Source organism: Girardinichthys multiradiatus, chromosome 13 (genome assembly GCF_021462225.1).
Source record: "Girardinichthys multiradiatus isolate DD_20200921_A chromosome 13, DD_fGirMul_XY1, whole genome shotgun sequence".
Lineage (NCBI taxonomy): Eukaryota > Metazoa > Chordata > Actinopteri > Cyprinodontiformes > Goodeidae > Girardinichthys > Girardinichthys multiradiatus.
The window spans coordinates 39,139,594-39,164,978 of NC_061806.1; the positions used below are offsets into that span (position 1 = coordinate 39,139,594).

A 25,385-nucleotide genomic window follows, 5' to 3' on the forward strand; every position below is an offset into this window, starting at 1 on the left:
TGTGCCAGCCTGTAACAACAGAGGGCTGTCAAGTCGATAACCCACTCTTTGTCTCTGCGAGGACAATTGGAATACATATTTTGTAAGGGCTTTTGTCAGGTTTTGAAAATTTCATAATGAGAGCTCACTGTATGTTAGCTATGTCTGTTCATTTAGAAAACCAAAACATTTCTTAGGGCAAACCTGATCAGAAAAAATCAACCCTATTTTAAATGGTAACACTTTGCACATCTGGGTTACAATACAGACTTAAAACTAGCTATTAATCCGGAAGATTAATTCTTGGAATTTTGGGAATTTGCTCCAATAGACAGAATCACATCCTCTGAACCATGAGGCAAGAAATGGTTGACTTTCATTGAAGCAGATTGACCGGCGAAGCTTGGAACTTGTAGGCTAATTAGAAACATAGAGACAAGAGTTTATTAGCAGGAAGCGTGTATAGACTGAGGGTACACTGAATATGCATCAGAGATCACTTACTTTTATGCATAACCTTTTTTTTTTCCTTCTGACATCTTCAGTACACTACAGCGGGCCCTAATTGGATCATCTCTCATGGTTAGACGATACAGTGGCGTTCGGCCTCGGCTACAGGGGCCACAGTTCGCTTTGGCACGAGGAGCTCATAATTATACATTCTGCGGAGGACACGCATCTTTTTTTAATTCATTGATGCTTACCTCTAACAATGCTCCAGATGGTTTGGTTTAAACAGAATTTTATTTGCATTTATGAGCTGCAGCTTCTCTGACATGTTTTTATCCTTGGCTGTATTATATGCAAATCTTTAAAATCAACTGAACTCATTTTTACAGGGAAAGGTGAGGATTAAATAGACTGTAGCACCAGCTGTGCCTGCACCCACCAAGCTTCAAATTCACCAGTGACTTAAACTGAAATGTTATGTTTAGTTTGGTATTGGCTGTTTTTGAGCACATTCAGAGCAGAACTATTTTCTGGGTCTGAATCAGTGAGTTTGTGGGATATTAACACATTAGATCTGCTGATCCGCTAAATTGAGTCTCAAAAGAATTAAATGGTCTCACAAATTGAACATTTTCCACAACACTGAATATCTGAAGAATGGAAGTGAACATTGTCATTCAAACATTTTAAAAGGCTAAAAATGTGTAACAAAGTCTCTAAATCTCATACTTGCATTTTGATGTGCATATTCCATACATACTGTAAGTACAATAAAGTTCATGGAAACAAAGGCATTTTTAAATGTGAAACCGTGGTAGTGCTGAAGTGTGGAAATAAACAAACTGGGGTTCTTATTGTAGATTCTTCTTTAATCATTGTAAAAAAAAAACAAAAAAAAAAAAGATCTACAGGGACGGACTTGTTATATTCACCTTTGGGGTTTGTATTTTAAGACTAGGGCTGCTGCCTCCAAAAACTGAAAGGCTACCAAACTGCTCATTTGCGGTTTAAAAAAAAAAAAAAGCAGAACCAACTAGGCATTGACTGTTTGAAGGTTTTAATTTATAGCAACTGTAAATATGCCACAATTCCACTGCAGCATGGTATATACATAAAAACATGAAACACAGCAGACTTGATGGTTTTCTAAGCAGGAATCAATCGGACTTCTGCTAAAAATAAAGCATGAAGTTGGAATAAAACATGTTTTACTTCTTTATTTTTACACAGTGTAGATCTAGTCGCAATGTTACAGATTAAACACATCACAGTGAAAATTAAACAAGAGGGATGCAGCAGTGTTTTTGATTTTGATACACAGAATAAAAAGCCACTGTAGCAGTAATAGTAGTTGTTTTATGTACTTATTGTGCAGAAATTTCTCATTTTTACTCTTCTGCGCCTCGTGGATAACACTGACTGAGAGTTGGTTTATCAGTCCGGCTTTCTGTATTTTTAAAACGGTGACATATCTTTATAAGGGAGATCACTGGTAGTCCTTTTCTAGTTTTAACACAATGAAAACCATGAAGTTGCATGTTCAGTAACTGGAAATATTTCCAAACAGCCTCATTTGTTCTTATAACTGCTGCAGAAAACACAATCTTGACCTTTTTACTGATCATTCGTAGTGGATCTGTTGTGTTTTCATGTGTTGTGCTGCAACTATTATTAAACTATGTAGTAAACCAAACCCTGTGAGTTGACTTCTACCACTTTTTCCTCTTCTTCCTCCTTCTTTCTTGCTCGTCTTCTCTAAACTACCATGCATCTCTTAGAAAGCCGAGCATATGCATTTTGTATTTAAACTTCGACCTGAGGAAAAATCTTCTGTTTGTCTCACCACATCCAGCCTATATGCGCAATATGGAGAAGTTTGCGCTCCTGTCCAACTGGAATCCCTAATCGAATGCCTTTCTCTATGTGCAACGAGCCTGAGGATTGCACCTTGTTTTATTGCTTATACCACAGATAAGCCACTAGTGATATGGACCATGATATGCAGACATGTTATTACTTTTAAAACTACCCCTCAGTTAGCAAAGTAAAAATTAATAGGTAGATTTTTGTATGATAAACTATAAATGATTACACAAGTATCTGTGTAGACAATATTGGAACATTATTATGCATGTCTAAAGGTAACTTTGCCCCTTGCTTCTCCCTTGTGAGTTCTCTCCTACACAGCCTGTTTAACTCAGCTGCCCTGTTTTCTGTCGCTCTAAACTCTGTGTCTGCCCTCAGGTATACCCAGGGCTGATGGTGACTGCCGGCCTCATCCACTATGTACTCAACCTGCTCCACATCACAGTGCACATCCGGGATGTGTGTGTGTTCCTGGCACCAGTGTTCAGCGGCCTGACGGCCGTCTCCACTTTCCTGCTAACGCGGGAGCTGTGGAACCAGGGCGCAGGGCTGCTGGCAGCCTGCTTCATCGCCATCGTCCCAGGCTACATCTCTCGCTCGGTGGCGGGCTCCTTCGACAACGAGGGGATCGCCATCTTTGCTCTGCAGTTCACCTACTACCTCTGGGTATGTGCACTGAATTCTTTGTCTCAATGGAAAATAGATGATGTTCTTCCGAAAAGGCAATATATTGAATATTCGAATATGTTTTTGTAATAGTTTCATCATATTAAATGTATAGTCTTTTTTTCCTAAGAGACAGGATTCATGTAGCCAGGAATGTAGCCCCTCTCCGGTCTTGCTTGCCTCAGATGTTGAATTATTTATCCGCAGCCATGAAAAGAGAGCTAGCGATCTTTGCAGGCCACGTGGTTCACAGAAGACAACAAGCTGCACTAGAAAAACCTTCACACACGTTCACAATGAGAGGACCTTTTCGAGTACAATCCACCCGGATTAAGGTGGAGTAGGCTGCTATTTCTTATGAACTTCCCTTTTAATAAATCCACAAGGTTCACTCAGCTGGTTGGGCTTTAACCAACTAAATATCTCATCTTGTTCAGCAGTTTTATCTTGTAAAATATTTTTCTATCCTATTTAGTTATGAAAATATTATTTTTTTTATCCTTCATCTCAACTGAGAAAAGTATTTCCACAAAATGTTTTTTTCTTCCTCCAGCTAAAATATAACCCAGTTGTTTACAGAAGCTGCACCAAAACACCACACTGCAGCTCTTCAAGATGAAAGACACTTTTCACACAAGTTTGTCCGCTTTCTCAGTTGCATCAGCAGCTGCCTCAAAGCCCTGCAGATATCTTCATGAAAGCATCATACATGCCTGCGTGAAATTTAAACGCTCGGCTATGCAGACGGTTTGATCAGCAGGCCTCTCTTCCTTGATATTAAACTTGACCTTGTCAGCCATTAATGGTTTTTTCATTAATTCTGGATCAGTTCATTGTTCAAATGTTTAGTTTTACTTATAGCTTTTGAACTCTGCTTAAGCTTCCTCTTAAAGCACTTGAAAGACAACCGTAATCGGCTCTAGCTGTAGGACCATACTGCTCTTGACATTAAATAATACCCTTTTGTGCAATATCAACAGGATGAAAGTACTGTATATGACATGAAATAAAACATGTTCACAATGTTGTATGAATGAAAACAGAGTACACATTTGTTGCCATAAAAACTATGCTTTGAAAGTCCTAACTGCTACAGATTTCACTAACAGAGTTTGTTGTGTTTCTGCTATTATTGCAGTTATAAAAGCCCAGAGTTAAATCTGTTGCTGCCGAGGCTAGAGGTGAACGCTGGAGAAGAATTAACAAATTTCTCTATCGCGAGTATTTAAATCGCAGTGGACATATTTCTGAAATCTTCCTTTTATCCCACATTGTTTCCTAAAGTCATTCCATTTACAAATCTCCCACATGTTCACAGTGTTGCAGTACCAATCAGCTTCTACTTGTATACCACTATGTTCTTCCAATGTTTCCAATCAGTTTGGCACTTCCTCATCTAACAGAGCTTTTACATCATGTTCCCACAAGATGTTTGAGGTCAGAGCTCCTGTTGCTTTTAGATGTTCTTAGGACTCGAGAAGACTGAGTTTCTTCTGCTCTTGCTCCAGACCTCTGGAACAATCTTCTGACTGTAAGGATGGAGAAATACCTTGAGTGATTTCAAGTCACTTTTAAAGACCAATCTCATTAACTCGGCTTTTGATTCCAGCTGAGCAGAAAAATCGGGCTGTTTTTAATCATTAGTCTTTTATCTTCTTTTAACGACTGTTTTCTGTTTTATTATAGGTGGTTGTGTCTTGATGTTTTTTTTTCTTTCTTTAATTTATGGGCCTGTACAGCACATTGGTCACTAAGTGCTCTATAAATGAAGGTTGATTGACCAGAGTGCTTCACGGGTAAAATAAAATGGCAAAAGCAATAAGTAATTAAAACACCTATAGTAACAGTTAGAATAGATAAGGCAATAAATACAAAAACAATATAATATAACTGGCCTGAAGCTCAAGCTCCCCACACTTAGCCAGTAAAATCACCTCCAGGTTTTGGGTGTGGGGTTGGCGGGGTGCCAGGTCCTTGGCGTGCTGTGGTGGCCTTCCTCCAGTGCTTCCTTCTGTGGCTCTGGCCCCTGCCCGGGCACTAGGCTGCAGTTGGTGGTCGGGTGGGTGGGGCGGTGGAGCATGTCTTGTGCCTGCACTGAGGTGGCTGGCGGGTTGTGCTTGGCCTGCAGCGGTTGGCCTGCCTGGCCCGTTACCCGGCTGGTGCATGTTTCCCTCTCATGGACTGACGGGCTGCTGGCGCTGGCCGGATGGTTGGGCGGACTTGGCGGTGTGCTGCTCTGCTGGCTGGGGGGGATCGGGGTGGCGGGCTAGAGGGTGGCGTGGAGGGGCCTGCAGCGTGTGGGGTGGATTGTGTCCTCTTCTAGATGTGAGGTCACCGGCATTTGTATCAGCTGAGCGGCGATGGTAGATCGGAACTAGATAATGTTTCTCCTTGGGCTATTGTTGCAGTGGGGGTGATGTAGTGTGTTTGTGTGGCTGCCTGGGGCGTGGTGGAGGACGCTGGCCCCAGGTGCTTGCCGCTGGCCGGGGACCTCTTGCCGGGTGACTTTGTCCCATCTTGGTGTGGGGGCGGTGGTTCTGTTGTGGGCGCAGTGCTCTGTGGTGTCTGCCTTGTTGCGCCTGTGGGCAGGGGTTGGAGTAGCGATGCGCGGGGCCCTTGCCATCGCAGCGTGCTGTGTGGTGGGGGCAGGGGTGCTTGGAGCGGGGCTGTGTGTGGAGTAGAGGCTGACATTTTTTCAGGAATCCCACAGGTCACTGGATTCCCATGGGAATCCCGCGGGATGGGAGACAGCATTAGTAAAGATCACGTGATTGGGAAGGTACAGGATAAAACATGAACGGGAGCGGGAGCTAACCAATAGGAGGGAAAACAAATTAGGATCAATTGTCTTTGGATATGTAAAACTTAGACTTTGTTATAAACTTTAAGAAAAAAAATGTTGGATCGACGCCGCTATTGTGTAGTTTTTTTCAAGAAGCCTAAACTATAATGCGAGTCAAACGACCTACACGACCCACCCATTTTCCACCTGCGTTCAAAACGCAGCAATGGAGGGAGCAAAGGCAGGTGGAAAACTGGACGTGGTAAAATTGGATTTGCAAGTCAGAAATAAGGACTTATCTATTAAAATCATAGAGCTGACAGGATAGTCGAAAATATTACCGAACTTCAGGAGACTTGAATGTAGCGCTGTTAACACGCAGTCTGCTGCTTGTAAAACGTGTTTAGTCGTGATCAAGTACCCCAGTGAGTAAGGCACACTGGATTGAATCAGCCCTGCATCTCTTCATTTGTCAAACGAAAAGTACAATCACGTTTCAACAAAATTGCTCGCATGTGTACTAAAGATTTAAGAGCCTTTGCCACTGTAGAGGGGAAAGGCTTCATCAAGGGAAGATATTAAATAAATATGTTGTGAAATAGAAAAAAATGTAATGTACCATTAAATGTACAATTTATTTAATACATCATTAAATATTAAGTGTGCCACTAATTATGTCATGTCATCTTTAAAATTATGCTTAATTATTCAGTGGCACATTTAATTGTATAATAATCCATTTCATGATATAATGGTACATTTATTGTTTCAAATGATGCATTAAATAAAAAATGGTAACTTTAATTTAATGGCACATTTTATGTTAAATTTCTTTCATGTTACATTTACTTCACTAATGGGACATTCACAACATTTATTTATTTAATAATGATTTTGTCCAGTTTGACCCTCCATTCTTGATGCCTGTATAGGAGGTCATGTCAGAATTTGAATCAGGTGTTCTGGAGCAGACACACATCTAAAACTTGCAGGGAAGGGATCCCTGAGGACCAGGGCTGTGAACCATTGAGCTACAGTTTCTAAATTATGAAGGTAATGCCTTTTTGCACTTTTGTTCACCATGTACAGTTCTTTTGCTAGGTACATTTTTCTTTCGTTTCAGCAATTTGAAACATAAAAGTAATGTCATTGTTCAAAGGAAACAATCACTTAATAAATGAGTAAAATACAAATATGTACATTTTGTTTATTCAACTAAGATAGGCATGGTCTGTTTCCTTGTTTGATATTTTATTATTTCTTCATTATTATTCTTTTTACATTAACTGGCCTTTACTACAGCTAAAAACAGGGATCTAACTGGTCCTTCAAAGAAAGAAATTACCAAAAGATTAAATGAATTAAACAAAAATGGGAGTGGCCCAGGAGTGGGAGCCGTTCTAAATGGGAGCGGGACGGGAGTGGGAGTCAATTTACCAGGAGTGGGATGGGACAGGATTATTTTTTTTTTTTATGCTGGCCTGGGATTGGGATGGGACAAGACATTTTTCTGTGGGAGCGGGATGGGACAGGAGAGAAAATCCACTCCCTTGTCGGCCTCTAGTGTGGAGCTTGCGCTGTGTGGGTGTGGCTTTGTTGGCTTTTCGGGGATGGAGATCACCTATGGGGGTGTTCCCCTGTGCTGTGGGGAAGGTATTCATGGTGTTTGGATTCAGGGGCATGTGTTCGCTGTGTCCTAGTTGGGGGTGGCTCTGTGGGGAAATTCTTTTTGGTGTTCATTGGGAGTGGGGGGTTCATGAGGTTAGGATCGGAATTCATTGGGTGGTTGGGACTATTTCATCCTGTGGCGGGCTAGTTTTGACCATGTTGACCCCTCATTTGTAAAAGTCCCCCACTCCAGATGAGGATGGGGGTCGTTGGGGACTGGGGTCGAGATGGGGAGTCGGAGTGGGGTCCAGGACGGGGTCGATCAGGGACCAGCCCAGGCTAGCCCAGCCCAGGTTCAGATGCTAGGGCTATCTGCCTGTCTCCACCCCTGAAGGGAAGGGGACCACCTCCTGGGTCAGGGGGCTGGTTGCCCCTATGGGGTATCGGCACCTGGACCTGGGAGTATAGAGTATGTATGGGGAGTGTGAGTGAGTGTACGAAGTCTATTATTGTTTGTCTTTACGTTGGGTGCGTGGGTGTGACTGTTTTTATGCATACCCATGGGGGTGGGAATGTGTGATTGTGACTGTGTACGCCTGTTTTTTGTGTCAGATTGGGTCTTGGACTGCTCCCTCTCCAGTTTAGGCCCCCCATCAAATGTGGGGCCTATTTCCTCCCCGCCACACTACCTGGAGGTGGTTGGTGTCTGCCCGCTGGTGTACTTATGGTTCTCGGTATCCGGGGCTGGGTGCTTTGGTGTGTGCCGGCTCACTCCTGGTGGCTGGTTGCCTGGACCCCTGGGCTTTGTCGGACCTCTGCTTGGGAATTGATATGTCCTGGGTTCTCAGGTCTCTGGGTCCATGGCTGGATCTGCTCGGGCGGGGCCTGTGGGCTTGTCGCTGCAGCTCCCTGGGGCTTCTGCACTGTGGCTGCTGGGTGGTTCCCCTGGGACTCTCCACTGCTCTTCTCTGGGGGGGTTGTGGTAGTCCGGGCAATGGTTCTTCTGGGATTCCTGTGCTCTGGGGGGCCTTTGGATGTCTATGGTTCGGATCTCCTCCGTATCTGTCCCAGGTCCAGGGGGACAGGTCTGTGGCTCCTCACACTCACTATTGCATATTTTTATGGATAAACCCTCTATATACAAGCTCGCTCTTGTCTGTAACAATTGAAATAATCCCAAAGCAGTTTCTAATAAAGTTTGTTTTATAAATATCAAGCAGAGCTTTAACATGTTATCTCTAATGCTCCACTTGTGAAAGTAAATCTGTTGTGCTTCTTCTTGGCTCTCAGACTACAATTCTGAGCGCTACTCTGCCGGACAGGACATGGTAAAAAAAAGCCAGTAAAATCAGATGAGTTTTTAAGTGATTTGTTTTTTATTTATTATTTATGGATTGTGGATTGCTGCTCCACAGTTTAGAAGCAGCCGCTGAATAAGCTCGGTCTTCTTCAGTCACCATCTGAGTCCTCGGAAAGATGAGAAGCATTTGGTTTTCAGATCTCAGTGCCGTTTGAGGACTGTGTTTATGGAAAGTTCAGTGAGGTAAGACGGTGCCAGAACATTTAAAGATTTAAAAAACCAAAAGTAAAATCTTAAAAGTGATTCTGAAAGAAAGAGGATGGATGTACTTGTACACCAGACAGGGTTCCTACACAGTCTTTAAAAGTTTGGATACATATGAAATTTGATTTGATCATTTTCCAAATCTGGGAAAGTATGGAAAAAGAAAATTTAGTATGGAAAATGTTTTAATTTCCAGATTATTTTATTATCTGAAAGATCAAATTCTGAATTTTCTAACATAAAATGACTTTATACATGAATTTATAATTAGACAATAACTTCCCATCAATGTCTCCCTTCTAATGTCAGACTTAAGTTTTTATCCACTTCATTGATAATTGTGAGCTACTGCCACCATCCACAGATAAATGCGGCCTTAACTCCCAAATCAGAAAGTGGTCACTAAACCCTTTTTTTTGTTTTAAATTTGACCGAAGGTTCTTAAGCTGCCTGGTTTGAGTAACCAGCAGAGCACTGACGTTACTTTTGGTATGTTTTTTTTCCCAAAACAAAATAAAGAAATCTGATATCTCAAACTGTGCTGTATTTAGTGAAAATAAGCCACTTTTTTCAAAGTATTTTATATTTTTAAATAATGCTAATCTTAGCTTGTCAAAATATATAAATAATTGAAGTAGTCCTTTATCATACTACCAAATCTGAAACTAAATTTAGCATTATGCTTTACCTGTTGAACTCAGCCATGTAGAAGGCCTTGTCATCGAAGGCTTTTCTATTTAAAAATAGAAAATGTTTAGGAACCATGAATGTATGTTTTCCCGCTGTGTGGCGGTAAACCTCTGCATGGCTGACATCCCATTTGGTCTCTACATCGGGGTCTCCAACCATTTTCCCCGCATGGACCAGAATAACTATATGTGGAAAGTTCTCTATATAAAAACTAGTGCTAACTAGTTTTGTCAAGTAGTGCAAAAATGTTTTCTAATAAGAGGAGATATTTAAAATGTATGTAATGGAAGACGAGCACATACATAACCTTAAATGTTTAAATGAGATCTGTTGGCTTGATATATGCGTACAGCAGCAGGAACTACAGGGGTGTGAGAATCTTCTCAGGCTCTTTTTATTATGCTTAAGCCTGCAAATTATCAAGTCAGATTTTGTTTGTATTGGTTGAAATGTTTCATATAAGTGCCATATTTGTTATTTAAATGCATAAATGTATTCAGAGACACCAATTTCCTTCATGCAACCTCTAAGCCTTGGCCTCCAGTGTTGGAAAAAGCCTGATTAGTTGCAGTCCTGATTATTCCCATTCAAGCTGAGTTCACTTGGTGAAGTGAGAAAGAGCTTTTGTTAAACGTGCCAGATTTTAATGGAAGATCAGAGGCTATTTGTCCAATTTTATTTTACCTTTGAGGCATCGATATTAATCAGTTTTTAAATGTGAAAACATGCTTAGCAGTGCAGGCTTTCATCCAAATAGAGGGTGTGATTCAGGGGCTGCGTCACTGCTGTGTAAAACCATCAAAAAGCTTTGCAGTATGGACAGCATAAATTATAAGTTAAATATTTATTTCCAGATGTAACTCTCCGTTCCTCTGTCTAAATGTTGTCCTTCCTTTCTTTAATCCTTACTTCTTTGTATTCTGCCTCTTTTGTGTCCTTCCCTTCTACCTTCTTTGCTTTCCTTGTTTTTTCCTTGCTTCTTTCCCTCCTTGTGTTCCTTTTTCTGCTCTCCCTTCCTTGTCTTTGGTTCTTTTTTTTGTTGTATTTCCTTCCTTTCTTTTGTGTCCTACCTAACTTCTTTGTGTCCTCCATTTCTTTCTTGTGTTCTTCTTTTATTTCTTGTTTCTTTTCTTCATCCCTTCTTTCCTTTATGTCTTTCCATCCATCCAGCTGTCCAGTTTGTTTCCAGGTTTCATATTAAAAACCTTCCCACTAAAGTCATAGCTGCCATCATTTAAAAGTTAACTTTTGTATTTAAATACAAATTAAATAAACCCTCAAGGACTGAGAGTTTGGTAAAGTATGGAAGGTTTCGATAAAAGATATGTAGGACCACAGCCAAATACTCACCCATGTTGGTTCCTGTCCCTTTAAGCCATATATCAGTACATTGACTACATGTGGTTTTAAGGTTGTATTACTTTGATGCAGCTTTGTAGCTTGTAGCTCAGTGTCAGAAATGACAAAGTGAGAAAACAGTTTGTTGTCCAGTCCCTGGAGCTTGTATCTACATTTCCCAATTACCTGATTCAATCGTTGCATGCTCTGACTCAGCAGTGTAACCACATCGATAGTTCCGCTCTTGTAAACTTAGATCCTCAGATGCACTGTGCACTTGTTTTTCAAACACAATCATAAACAGATGCATGTTCTGTGTCAGCTCTGGCATGTGAAACAGATTGTATGACAATCAGGAGCAAGTAGTAACACTAACTTTAATTTTGTCATTTTGCTTCCAAGAAGACAATTTGTCTTCTAAAGTTGTATTGAATATGTCAGACTCCAGAAATGAACTAGTAAAGGTGCTACATTGAACTTATCAAATAACTAATTTAAATGTGATCTTTAGGCAGTTCATAAGGGACAGTTTGTTTCAATATGTTTACCTAAATTAAAAAAAAATACAAAAGATAACAATTTTCAATGAACGCATGTTAAAACCTGCATTTCTATGTTGGGTCCTTGCAGTTTTTTTAAAATACCTTAAAGTAGAAATAAGAATTTTGTGTCTGTGATATTTTAAAACAGATTTGAGCTGATTCCAACAACTATGGTATGAGAAGATGTAAAAACAGCATTAAAAAAAAAATATTTTTTAGTCTCCTTAGTCTTCAGGAGACCATTATTCGTTTTTATTAGAAAGAGACATAAAGCAACAGTGAGAGAACAGTTCCTGTGGTCTTTTCAAAAAAAGACAAAATAAATAATGGAGTTTACATTTTAAACCCTCTTTAGCATCTTGAATCATTGTGGGTCTTGCATTGCTAAAACAGCACACTGTTCGTATTCCCTAGAGTAGAAGATGAAGATCCTCAAATCTAATACTTTCTGAAAGACTGCCAACATTTTCAAATATGGCTTTTCTAAGAGTGATTGAAAGTTCAAGAATATGAAACAGAGCAACTTTGCTGTATTGCATTCAGCCTTTCTGTTATCTGCTGAAAGTCTTGCTCTCTAACGCTGTGGACTCGTCTTCACTCAGTTACAACTTCAGCGCCGAAGAGGGTTACTGCTAACACAGCATGCTAGACCTTTCAGATCACATTCTGATTTCTGGTTTCTGACCAAATGGTAGGCAGAAAATCATCCAGTCAACAGCTGTTTTTTGTTTTTGTCTCTTTGGTGCATCTTTGTCATTGACTTCAGGTGATATTTATTGACTGAAAGTTTGCAGGCCTTACCTTACCTGTTTCACCTCTGATCTATCATGAGGGTTTGTCACTGAGCTTTAACAGGGTAAACCGGGACTGCAGAACCGGTGTGAGAAAGCAAATACTGCAGCAGCACAGTTCACAGGTGCAAAGAGACCAAGGCCTGAATAATGTGGGAAATGTTGATCAGTAGCATAAGATGCAGATGACATGTTTAGTATGGCGTCGAACTTTGCTTGTATTTAGACTAATACAAGTGTCTGCTTCGGAATGGTTTCCCAGAGATCAGCCAGATATTACTGACCACAGCAGAAATGCCAGGCATGTGTCAGTGGTGTTAAACCACAGGTCTTTGGTTCTGCAATCCCATCTGCATGTGGCGTAAGCAAACAACCCTGTGATCTCTCTGGATTTACTTGTGTGCTGTAAATGATACTGATCTGTAAATAATGCTCTTATTGTGAAATGTATGATTTTCATAAAGGCTATGGAGAATGACTGGAGGAAAAACTCAAAAGAAAAACGTTTAAAGACTTTAAGAAAACCTTAAGACCACTGTAAAGATTTACACAAATCTAAAAATCTGTAAATGAATAGTACAGGCTATGCATCTTTCACATTTAACTTTGAAGATGGTAAGATATTTTATTTGAATCGAAGTTCTATAAATAGCCTCTTAGGGTTAAAAAAAAGAAGACATTAATGCTAAGTAGTTTTAAATAAATGTCTCTGTTTTGAGGAAAAACTTGCGCTGAGTTGGAACTACAGTATGCCGGACAGTGCGGTGAAAGTTTGTTCCTTCAGCTGAACGAACAGGTTATAGCAGATCTACATGTCTTAACTGTAGCCTTTATCATATTCCAACATGATCTACTCAGTTTAAGTAATGACTCTGTGGCTCTTTCTTCAAATACGTGGTTGCAACAGGCTGACTGCACTTGACCCATGTTTGACATCAAACAGTGTTTATAATGAGAATCTCACTAGCTTTTATTTACAGCCACTGGATGGGAGCCAAATCTTTAAACAGTGTCTTTGCTGCAGTGGCAGCATCTAGAAAATGGAACCAGTGAACATTTGGGAAATCATTTCAGGTTGAAGGACAAGGGATGAGAATGCTGCGTGCTTCCATACAAAGGACTTCATACATACACTACTGTCCTACTTAAACTGGCACAGACAGCTGAATCTGAGTAAAAATGCTGTCAGAGACACAAAATGTTACTGACATGAGTGTAAAATTCAAAACAAGCATGCATTTATAAACAAAGAATAAGAAGGTCATGAATCAAATGGGAAACTAGACCCTGGCACTTTACCTGTAATAATGACAAAATGGAAAAAAATACACAAAAGCCTTGCAAAACATTCTCACCCCTGTGTGGTCAGTATAACTTCAGTCCATTTACCCTTTTAGGTGGATACATTTAACAATTAAGTGACTTCTCAAGTCTGGATTTTATTAAGGAACAACAGGAAATTAATACAAATGCTCAGATATTTATTAAAATATTAAAAAAATCATGTATGTCCTTTTCCTCCACTTCACAATTATACGCTACTTTCTGTTGGTAGTGCATAAGAGTGAAGAAAAATTTGAGAGATTTTAACTGTTTTGTAAGGCTCTGTATATCAAGGTAATTTGTCTTGGAAATTGAGATTGAAAAGGAAAGGTAAGGAACCGGGAAAACAGAGCAGAATTTAGTTGAGATGAACTGAGCTGCACAGACTGCAGAGTCGGCAGAAACCTCGGCAGAGGGCTGCAATTGATTGAATTTTAGAGGTTAGCTGCAGCTTCTTTCTGACTCTATAAACTGCTTCATGACAGAATACGTCTATCGTTTTATTAAGTACACTTATGCTTTTAGTAGGTTTTCAGAATTATTAGAAAATGTTATAAATAATAGCAACTGTCAGTGACAACATACCAGTGTCGTAACTTTTAACCTTCTGAGAGACCTTTGACGCATCTGCCATAACCATTCCTCCCCTCAGCATGTCTGCATATGAGGTTGTAGAGGACACGTGTTTGTTTCTGCTTCATCATAATGGCCTCATGTCATCTCATGTGGCGGGACGATACATCTCTGAGTGAGGCCGGTGTTCCTCGCGGCACCCATCATCGCCTCTTAAGGCGGCATGTCAGGAGCAGAGCAGCGCCATCAAAAAGAATCTCGCTGCACTCATCTTACCCCCATTCACATCTTCCCTTCAATTTGATGAGGGCCCTGAAAAACAATCATCCTGGCCATGCACCACTGCTTCCCATTATCAGTGTCATTTACCCACATTTGTCTTTGCGGTTTCTTGTCCTCCTCTTCATCCTTCTCCAAGATTGTCTAGCTTTAATTATCTTTGTTGTCCTTTGTCTCTGTCTTTATCTCATCCTCTTCTTCCTGGTTCTTCCTAACCTACCTTCTCGTATCTTCTTATTGCTCATTACTTTCCTCTACTTTGCATGGGATAAACACCGTTGTTCTCTCTGGTCTCAGCCCAATCTTCATTATCCTTCTCTTTCATTTTAACCAGTAAGAAACCCATTCAATTCTATTCTCTTAATCTCTGTGTTAACCCCCCCAACACACCCTTGCATAATCTATAATTGAATCCACTCACACAGAGGAGAGCTGCTCCATTTGTCTGCATAAGAACAACAGTCAACCAGCACACAGTTGCACAGCATCTGTAACCCTGAACACCATGGCTGCATTGTTGCACCAGTAATTCCACTCTTTCTCTTGGCTCATATTTAATTAGTTGGTCTGGTACCACACTGTGAGACTGTTGTGGCTATACAATGGCCGCAGCCCCGGGGGGGTGGGGTGCCGGCCATAGGTTGAACACTAGGCTGCATGCTGCTCGGCTTCAGTAGTATGGATGTTGTTTAAAAGCTGCAGCTTGTTTAGCAGCTCTTGTTATCCTATGTCATTATGGATCTCTCTCTTACACGCTTCCTACAAAATCTGGAAACGTCTGGAATTTAGTTTAGGAGTTTGTGGGTAAGAATGAAAAATCAAGAGTATGGAAAAACTAAATGAAGAGACTAAATGAGACTTATTTAGATTTCCCATCTAAAAGCTATCTATATCCAGCCATCCATCCATTATCAAGAACCTTTTAATGTTACAATATGTATATTAAGATATTTGTAATATCTTAACATACATTTATAAAAGGTAAAAATGAGTCTAGAAAAATCTAAAATATATGGAAAGTATTTTGGGGTAACTGCTTTTAAAAGGAGCACGGACTCCACGTGGAGACATTTATGGGCAACATTTTGCCATCTTTAGCAGTTAGGGCTGAACCAGAGGTAGTGCTTGGTTAGCAGTGACTCTGGTTCCACATGGGCATCTTTCTTGTGTCCTTTCTTCCTTCCCTTCCTTGCTTTTCTCCTTCCTTCATTGTCTCCTATCTTCTGACCTTCCTTACTGATTACCGAAGAAATGCACCTGCCCTCACTTATGTATAAAAAAGAAAAGGAAAATATCGGCCTGATTTAAAGACCAGCCGATATTTAATTTATGTCTATAGTATAGGTCAGAGGGTGATTAAATTGACTGTTATTTACCTGTGTTAATTATTACAGATGTTTCTTTTTTGTATGTTGCTTCTGGAGTCTAGGTAACAACCCCCCCTCTGCCACCATGCAAACATACGTGGGTATAGATGATAGTTTGGTTTGTTTTAGTCCATTTCAGCTGAAGAAAAAGAACCGGGAAAAGTTAACGGCAAACAAAGTGGTTCGATAAATAATGAGATGTGTGAAGTAGGATTTTAAAACCCCTCATAGTTGGACTATTGGTAATTCTCCTCACAGTCTTGGTCACAATTAGATCTCATTCCGAATATTATTTTGAGTGGTGAAAAGAGCAGGATCTAGTGTGTGTGCTCTGACCTTTGAGTTTGAAAAAGCTGTTGATTTATTGTTTAAATCAGTCAGACTTACATTCTTTGGCATAATGGACAGTGTTCCCTACTGAAGTATTTCCTTCCCGGTTGGACTAAATTATATTGATGGGAGTAGCGTACTTCAGGCTGGGCTGATTTTTAGAACAGTTTGATGTGTGTTTTAATAGGAAAAAAGGGAAAGCTTGAACATGAAGTGGGGCAGGGGATTTAACAGTCACAGTCTGGTTTTTAAACAGCCAGAATCGGTTATCAGTCGGTTCTGAAAACAAAAACACATCACTCATGGTCTCAGTTCTGAAATGACCTAAATACAGTTTTTCCTGCAGCATTTCCTAGAGACCCCTTCAACACAACAGCCAAATCTGGTATTTAACAGCAGGAAGGAGGCGTATAGTTTAATTTATTTCTATAATACACGATTAACAAAGTCTGCATTGAATGGGTGATAATGGATATATTAATTGAAACAAATTGATGGTTAAATAAATGGATGATGCACTGATTGATGAATACACAATAGTAAATAGATTAAAGAGACCAATAAAAACAGATAGGTGCATAGACTACATGAATGGATGATTCAACACAAAATAAACAGATACAGACTAAATAAATCAATACATGAAACGAGAACAAAGAAACTGACTTAAAATGACAGAGAATGTAGAAGTTAAACACAAGAAAGAAACATGAGCATCCAGAAGGGATTCTATGTTTGCAGTGAAATTCATGCCATTCTTACTCTTCCAAGGAGAGGAAAACCTTCCCCCTAAACTGGGGCTTTAACTGTGTTGTCATGTCAACCCACATAAAGCTACAAGGCTCTGAAATGCTCTCATTTCCTCCTACAAACAAATTCCTTGTTGGCAAGAAATCAGACTATTGTCTTCTGTCCTGCTCCTTTTTGTTCTGGGATATTCTGACCTGGACTAGCTGCATAAAGCATCACTGCAGTTCGTAGTGTATTGATCCAGAGGTGTGTGTCATGCTATTTTTGTAGACCTCCTTTGTCCAGTCAACATTGATTCCCTTTTATTTTCAGTAAACGAGCATTGCTGAATGCAGTCAAGCTTCTTAACAACACCTCTCACCCATTTAACCAGCCGCTCTGAAATATGGCTTCTGTTGCCTGACTGTGTAGGTGTGTCTTTAAGAGTTTTTAGTTGTTAACCAGGTTTGTGGTTCTTATCAGCTTCTGTCTCACAGAGGAAAGCTTGTTTCCGGCCTGCAGTTTGGCCATGTTTAATCTCTTCTGCAACAGCAACACAAAACTGTTATCTTTTTTTTATGTTCTTGATCAACATACTATGATGCAATTTTTAAGTTTGCATACTCTACTATATTAAATGTGAAAAGGGTTGATTGATGCAGCTTAAAAATGTAATGTGATAGTAGAAATGATCTAAGTCTAGATAATTTCTAGCCTGAGCCTATATTTACAGCAGAAAGCTTGAGACTAGCAGGCTAGTCTCAGGCTTCACCAATCATTAAGTTTGTGCAGCCATTTGTCCATTGTCCATCCAACTGTCCTTCCAGCCAACTGACCTCCCATGCATCCGTCTATTCGTCCGTCAACCCATGCGTCTGTCTGTCTGTCTGTGTGTGTGTTTTGAGAGTCTCATAAGTAAAGCCTAACCACAGAAATATCAGCCATATGATGGTGGATCCTTGTATTATACGACCCTGGGACAGTTTGGAAGTTAAAATGTTAAATGTATGTTGGGACGCTATCGACTGACATCAAAGTTTTCATTACAGACAAACCACTGAATTTTTCTCCTTCTGTTTTTCTTCTCAGGTGAAATCTGTGAAGACGGGCTCAGTATTCTGGACTATTGGCTGTTGTCTTTCCTACTTCTACATGGTAAGAGTTAGGAAGGGAAAATTTGAACTTAAAATGTTATACTTTGAGGCATTTATTGTGATAAGGATAAAAGTGATGGTAAAAATGAAGCACCACCATCATCATCATGTTTATGGCAGGACATCTATCACAATATACAGTCAGGGTCCCACTGAGACAATTACTGAGGGAAAACTAAAACTTGGGTGTTATTGGATTGGCGATTTTAACATCAGTGATATAAAATCTTGCAATTCTACCAGTAAACGGTAGACATTAATAGCATTAAATTGTATTTTCACAATTTTATGCTCTTTTGGAGCCAACAGTGAAAAAAGAGATTCTAAACTGGCAAAAGTAACAGCCTCAAACATACTGTCAGTTTTTGTAGTTTGCCTTTGATTTTTATCACAAAAATCCAAATCCTTGTCAAGATATTTTTTTTTCTGACTATAAACGGCAGGATAACATCCCATCCCAAGTGAGCGAGGTTCACATACAGCCACTGATAGATACACACATCCCTTAGATCCTTTGGACAACAAACGACTTGTTTCACAGCATTTATAATTGATTGTTTTCATAGTAAAAGAAATAATCTACCTAAATAGCTGAATATTTCTATTTATAAACTAAACTAAAAATTGGTTATTAACTTGCTAAAAAAAACACTGAACCATTGTTTTTACTTGATTGGATTATTTGGCATTCAAGATGGGCATTTATGATGTGCATCTGTACTTCTTCTGACCTCAAGCTTCAGGTTTTGATGTTCGTTGGACGTTCTTTGAGGAAGAGTTTATATCTAATCACACAATCCTCATTCAGAGGAACCCTGGGACCCAGGTGTTTGCCTTCTTTAAAAAACATTTTTAAAGCAAGCTCAGGGCATAGGTCAGCTTACCTTTCAGTTCTATGAAGCTCTTTTTTATTCTCATCCATTTTGCAGCAAAAAAAACAACTCTTATCTAATGGCAGCTTCCAAATAACAGGATATGTCATTCACAGAAAACGTCCTCTTTTATGTTATCTTCTGCTGTAGCAGCTCAGATGATCTGTATCTGTCCTTTTGCAGACCTTTTTGTGTATTTAGACCTGAGCTTTTCATATTTACAGAGGGCTTCAGCAACCCTGACTCACATCTCAGACAAGAGGCACGTTGAGGCAACCTTTAGTTGCTCTCAGACAGTTGCATTAGTTTTGACCTCTCTGACCTTTACACACCGATGTAAACATCGGATGGTAATAAATTCCACGAAATCAATATTTCATCTGCCATTTTAAGTTTAGCCTTCTGCTTTAAACTTTCACCACATTGTAGCTTTTAACTGTTGAGTTTAATCTTTACTGTATTTTCTGACATATTTCCATTTATTTTATTAAATGTCTGATCCAACAACACAGGGTGCGCTGACACGGAGCATCAGCGAAGGAAGTCGTGTTTGATGGAAAGCTAGAGTTGAATATTTTTTATTATTCTTGGGTGTCATCAGGTCATTGAGGACTGGATGATATTAGGAAATCATTCAGTTACAAAAACGTCAGCATTTAGGTTTTTATCGGTGGTGTGAAGGAACTGAGGCCGAAAGAATCGATCCTGAAAATATAATTTGACACACAAAGCAGGAATTCATGATGCTCGGAATATACCACCCCTAAATAAATATTACCACTAAATTTAAGAATAGTAACCAATAAAATGTTTTAAATCTATTCCCAGCAACAAAGTGTTTTACCAGCTTTGAGGTTCAGCTGGTGGAGATGAAATGTTAAAGCCCTGGTGCTCGGTCTGTGCTGGTCGGTCTGTGCTGGCCGGTCTGTGCTGGTCGGTCTGTGCTGGTCGGTCTGTGCTGGCCGGTCTGTGCTGGTCGGTCTGTGCTGGTCAGTCTGTGCTGGTCGGTCTGTGCTGGTCAGTCTGTGCTGGTCGGTCTGTGCTGGTCTGTCTGTGCTGGTCGGTTTGTATTAGTTGGTCTGTGCTGGTCGGTCTGTGCTGGTCTGTCTGTGCTGGTCGGTCTGTACTGGTCTGTCTGTGCTGGTTGGTTTGTATTAGTTGGTCTGTGCTGGTCGGTCTGTACTGGTCTGTCTGTGCTGGTCGGTTTGTATTAGTTGGTCTGTACTGGTCGGTCTGTACTAGTCGGTCTGTGCTGGTCGGCCAACAACTTTTTTCAGGACTTTGCAGACTTGTCAGCGATTATTTTAGGTCATGACCAAAATCTGATTGTTGAAGATATTAACATGCATGCTTGTTGAAGACCAAGGCACTAACAAAATACTTCTTGAACTTGATCAGCTCTTTTACCTTGAATCAGTTATTGATTGGTCCAACACATGAAAAGACACATGACCTTGACTTGATTTGAACGTTTGGTTTGCATGGAGATTTAAGGAGATCTATGATTCTGGTATTTCTGATCATCTGCCTGTTTTATGCGAGTTCAGTCTTTTAACATCTGCACCTCGCTCGTATGTCTCTGTGTGGTCCCTTCGCCTGATCAACGCACAGACAGGTCACATTTTTCTGCTGTTTTTACAGACTCTGAGCTTCTCTCTCTCTGGAGTTCTGGCTGCATGGAAATGTTGATCAGCTCTTGGATGATTTTAACTCTGCTTGTACAGATATTTTAGATGCTATTGCTCCTTTTTAGACACACTTGTGCACTTGGACGCATGTTAGAGATGGTTAAAAACATTTTAACTTCAGGCTGCTGTCAAAAATAAGACCCAGTTTACTTTCAGTTTTATGTCCAAGAATGTCATCAAGCCACAAACCCTTTATTCTCTGGACGCCATTTTGAATCCTTATGATTCGTCTGGCCTGACTTCTTCTGCTACACTTTGTGGAAGATTTTAGGCTTTATTTTTAACTTTACTTTCAAGCTGCCTTTTCTTTCTGAAAATTTAAAGTAGGTTGTTTATCAGTCTAGTTTTAAGTCATGTATCGCAGGCAGCAGTGAGATCAACAGGTAAAAGCAAATCATTGCACACTGTGAAACATCTCTTCTTAGAGTGTGCAATGATTTGCTTTCAACTGTTGATCTCACTGCTGCCTTTAACACAGCGTAGAATGACGTTCTATGAAGATTGATTTAGTCTGTTGGTGTTAAAAGCCCCCGTTGGTGTTTTTCTGTCTAACTTGGACAGTTTCCTTCCACAGAAGCCCCACTTAAACGTGGTGTACCTCAAAGCTCCATTTTAGGCCCTATTTTCTTTCTACTTGCTTCCATTGGGGTCTATTTTTTTTAAAATCTGACACTGTTCATTGTTCTGTAGATGACATCCAGATTTATTTACTTTAAAGTAAGTTGCAGCCCAGTGTTAAGAGAATTTACAAAATTACTGGATGTTAAAACATGGAGGGAGCTGAACATCCTTTTGATTGAATAAAAATAAAATAGAGGTCATTGTGTTTGGGAAAACGGACCTGTTGACAAGATGCAGCAGTGCCGTTAGCTCCTTGGACTCATCGGACGGTCCTTTTTATTAGGAATCTTGTGGTTATCTGGTACAAGTCATTGCAGTTGTCCAGTCTAGTTTTTATCATCTGAGGCTAATAAACAAAGTCGAGCCTTATTCTCCGCTTGAATTCCTTGAAAGGGCTGTTTAAGCCTTCATCTTTTCTAGACTGGATTACTACAACTCCCTTTTATAATGGAGTCAGCCTGTCTTTCCTTCGCCGTCTCCAGTTGGTCCAAAATTCAGCTGCCCAACTATTTCCTGGGTCATAATGATGTGAACACATTACCCCATTATTGCGTTCTCTTCACCCACGGCCTGTTTCATTTAGTTTTAAAATGTTGTTTTTGGTTTTAAAATGTATAATATAGGTCCTTCTCAAAATGTTTGCATATTGTGATAAAGTTCATTATTTTCCATAATGTCATGCTGAAAATTTAACATTCATATATTTTAGATTCATTGCACACTAACTGAAATATTTCAGGTCTTTTATTGTCTTAATACGGATGATTTTGGCATACAGCTCATGAAAACCCAAAATTCCTATCTCACAAAATTAGCATATCATTAAAAGGGTCTCTAAACGAGCTATGAACCTAATCATCTGAATCAACGAGTTAACTCTAAACACCTGCAAAAGATTCCTGAGGCCTTTAAAACTCCCAGCCTGGTTCATCACTCAAAACCCCAATCATGGGTAAGACTGCCGACCTGACTGCTGTCCAGAAGGCCACTATTGACACCCTCAAGCAAGAGGGTAAGACACAGAAAGACATTTCTGAACGAATAGGCTGTTCCCAGAGTGCTGTATCAAGGCACCTCAGTGGGAAGTCTGTGGGAAGGAAAAAGTGTGGCAGAAAACGCTGCACAATGAGAAGAGGTGACCGGACCCTGAGGAAGATTGTGGAGAAGGGCCGATTCCAGACCTTGGGGGACCTGCGGAAGCAGTGGACTGAGTCTGGAGTAGAAACATCCAGAGCCACCGTGCACAGGCGTGTGCAGGAAATGGGCTACAGGTGCCGCATTTCCCAGGTCAAGCCACTTTTGAACCAGAAACAGCGGCAGAAGCGCCTGACCTGGGCTACAGAGAAGCAGCACTGGACTGTTGCTCAGTGGTCCAAAGTACTTTTTTCGGATGAAAGCAAATTCTGCATGTCATTCGGAAATCAAGGTGCCAGAGTCTGGAGGAAGACTGGGGAGAAGGAAATGCCAAAATGCCAGAAGTCCAGTGTCAAGTACCCACAGTCAGTGATGGTCTGGGGTGCCGTGTCAGCTGCTGGTGTTGGTCCACTGTGTTTTATCAAGGGCAGGGTCAATGCAGCTAGCTATCAGGAGATTTTGGAGCACTTCATGCTTCCATCTGCTGAAAAGCTTTATGGAGATGAAGATTTCATTTTTCAGCACGACCTGGCACCTGCTCACAGTGTCAAAACCACTGGTAAATGGTTTACTGACCATGGTATCACTGTGCTCAATTAGCCTGCCAACTCTCCTGACCTGAACCCCATAGAGAATCTGTGGGATATTGTGAAGAGAACGTTGAGAGACTCAAGACCCAACACTCTGGATGAGCTAAAGGCCGCTATCGAAGCGTCCTGGGCCTCCATAAGACCTCAGCAGTGCCACAGGCTGATTGCCTCCATGCCACGCCGCATTGAAGCAGTCATTTCTGCCAAAGGATTCCCGACCAAGTATTGAGTGCATAACTGTACATGATTATTTGAAGGTTGACGTTTTTTGTATTAAAAACACTTTTCTTTTATTGGTCGGATGAAATATGCTAATTTTGTGAGATAGGAATTTTGGGTTTTCATGAGCTGTATGCCAAAATCATCCGTATTAAGACAATAAAAGACCTGAAATATTTCAGTTAGTGTGCAATGAATCTAAAATATATGAATGTTAAATTTTCATCATGACATTATGGAAAATAATGAACTTTATCACAATATGCTAATATTTTGAGAAGGACCTGTATGTTTGCCATTTAAATGTGCAGCTACAATTCTCAGCTACCTCTTCACAGCATCCTCTGCACCCCTATCCCCTTTCCGCTGCAATTTAATGGGAATCTGAAACAATTGTTAGTAGGTTTAGCCATCGCTTTTCTGCATTATTTATCAATTCAGACAAATGAGAGATGAGATAAAAAGACAGTTCAGGCACTGTGCCTCAGCGACAGATTGTTTGCATGGGCGCCTATGAAAGTCTCTAGCGTCTCCTTCATTCAAAGCTAAAGCTATTTGGCCAGGAGCGAGACAAATGTCAAATCCAGCAGATTACCGAAATCCAGCTTCATCGATCACACTGCAGTGGGGGTCTGAGGAGACGAGAGATTACAGAGAGAGGGTTGGTGGAAAGATGAATAGAACAGCAGACAAAACAGGGAGAGGACAGAATGGTGTATAGAAGGGCGCTAAAAGATAAGGACAAAGAGGGAAAAATGGAAGAACACAAAAAGGTGAGACCTGGTCCTAGTCAGAATCAGTGAAAACATTTGGTCTTTATTCTTGGTAAGATTTTTTATTCCTTACAACCACGTCTTCCTCCTTGTCCTAAGTGATTAGATGTTCCTACTAGACGAGTCCACCTACAAAGAGCAATAAACCAGGTTTTTATGTCTCCGTCAGTAACTCTGTCTGCACTGCAACCACTATGTCTGGCATTGCAGACAAAGTGCTGGAGACTCTGTAGATATTTTTTTACCACGTTATTTGATCAGGATATAGCCATGGTTATATTTCCAAGTGTGTCTTAATTGAATGTGACACACTCATTAAGGAGATACAAAAACGAAGAGGAAAAGTTCTTCTCTTGGTCTGACGTTGCATTAATCGAAGGAGAAATGACAGAGGTGGTTAACATTAGGAGAAGGACCAAGCGATTCGAAGCACTGATGTGGATAGGAAAGTTTAGAACATTGCTGGAAACTGCATATCATTTTTTGAGGTTGGAAACAGGAGCCAATACTGGACAGTTGATTACCAAATTCTAATTCCCTAAACATTTCAGCATCCTCTAATGGAGTAACCTGTAATGTCAGTGTGTCAAAAGCTCTTTAGCTCAATCAAATGCTGATTAAATGCTCTGAACACTGGGCTCAGGCGAATGCTTTAAAGGATGCCACTTAGCAAGACTAGGGATAGAGATGCCCATCCATGCATGATTGGCGTTTTAAGTTCCTCGATCCACCAATTTGGTTCAAATCATAGTGTTTTAGGTCATGCATGCTGATGTACACTGTTAGTCCATACCTGCTGAATATGAAACACAGAAGTCAAATAATTGTGACAAGGAAAGAAAGTTGTGGTTTGTGTTTTTACAAATAATTAACTTTAGTTTATTTATATATCGCCAGAAAAACCACCTACAATTTATACATAAAGATAGTCATTTCAATCAAGTGATACAGGCAGGTTTTTAGTGAAACATATTGCCATGTTCAATCCTTGTCATAAAAAATTGGGTGAAGCTAAGTTTGTGATTGATATTTTTTTTTTTGCAGCACTAGAGGCCTTTATTTATCATTTTTCAACAGTAGGTAGACAGGAAAGAGGGCAAAGAGAGGGGGAGACATTCGGCAAAGGTCGCCAGGTCCGAGACTCGAACCTGGGACAGCGTGGCTGACTAGCAGCAATCACTCCTCCTGAAGGAGCATGTAGCGACAGTGAATTGTCCATTGCAATTTCACTTGGCAGCAATCCCTTATATTGATCATGTATGTACCGATGGAGAGGAGAACTCCCCTTTAACAGGAAGAAACCTCCAGCAGAAGCTGACCCGGTGTGAGCGGCCATCTGGCATGGCTGTCAGGGGGCCTGAGAAGGCAGACCATACATGACCTGAATAATACCTTGAAAAGTGTGGGCTGCATTTGTATTTGACCTCTTTTACACCGTCACTAAATAAAATCAAGTG

General features: G+C 40.4%; 1 protein-coding gene across 3 annotated transcripts in view; it reads left to right on the top strand.

Moving 5' to 3' along the window:
* The window catches only part of LOC124879941 (dolichyl-diphosphooligosaccharide--protein glycosyltransferase subunit STT3B), a 195,358-nt gene that overhangs the window by 129,928 nt on the left and 40,045 nt on the right, over positions 1-25,385 (top strand). For all 3 annotated transcript variants that reach the window (XM_047384802.1, XM_047384803.1, XM_047384801.1), the window contains 2 exons: positions 2,674-2,961; positions 17,967-18,032. In XM_047384802.1, the coding sequence (XP_047240758.1) occupies positions 2,674-2,961; positions 17,967-18,032 (354 nt within the window). The remainder of the gene's footprint in view (positions 1-2,673; positions 2,962-17,966; positions 18,033-25,385) is intronic.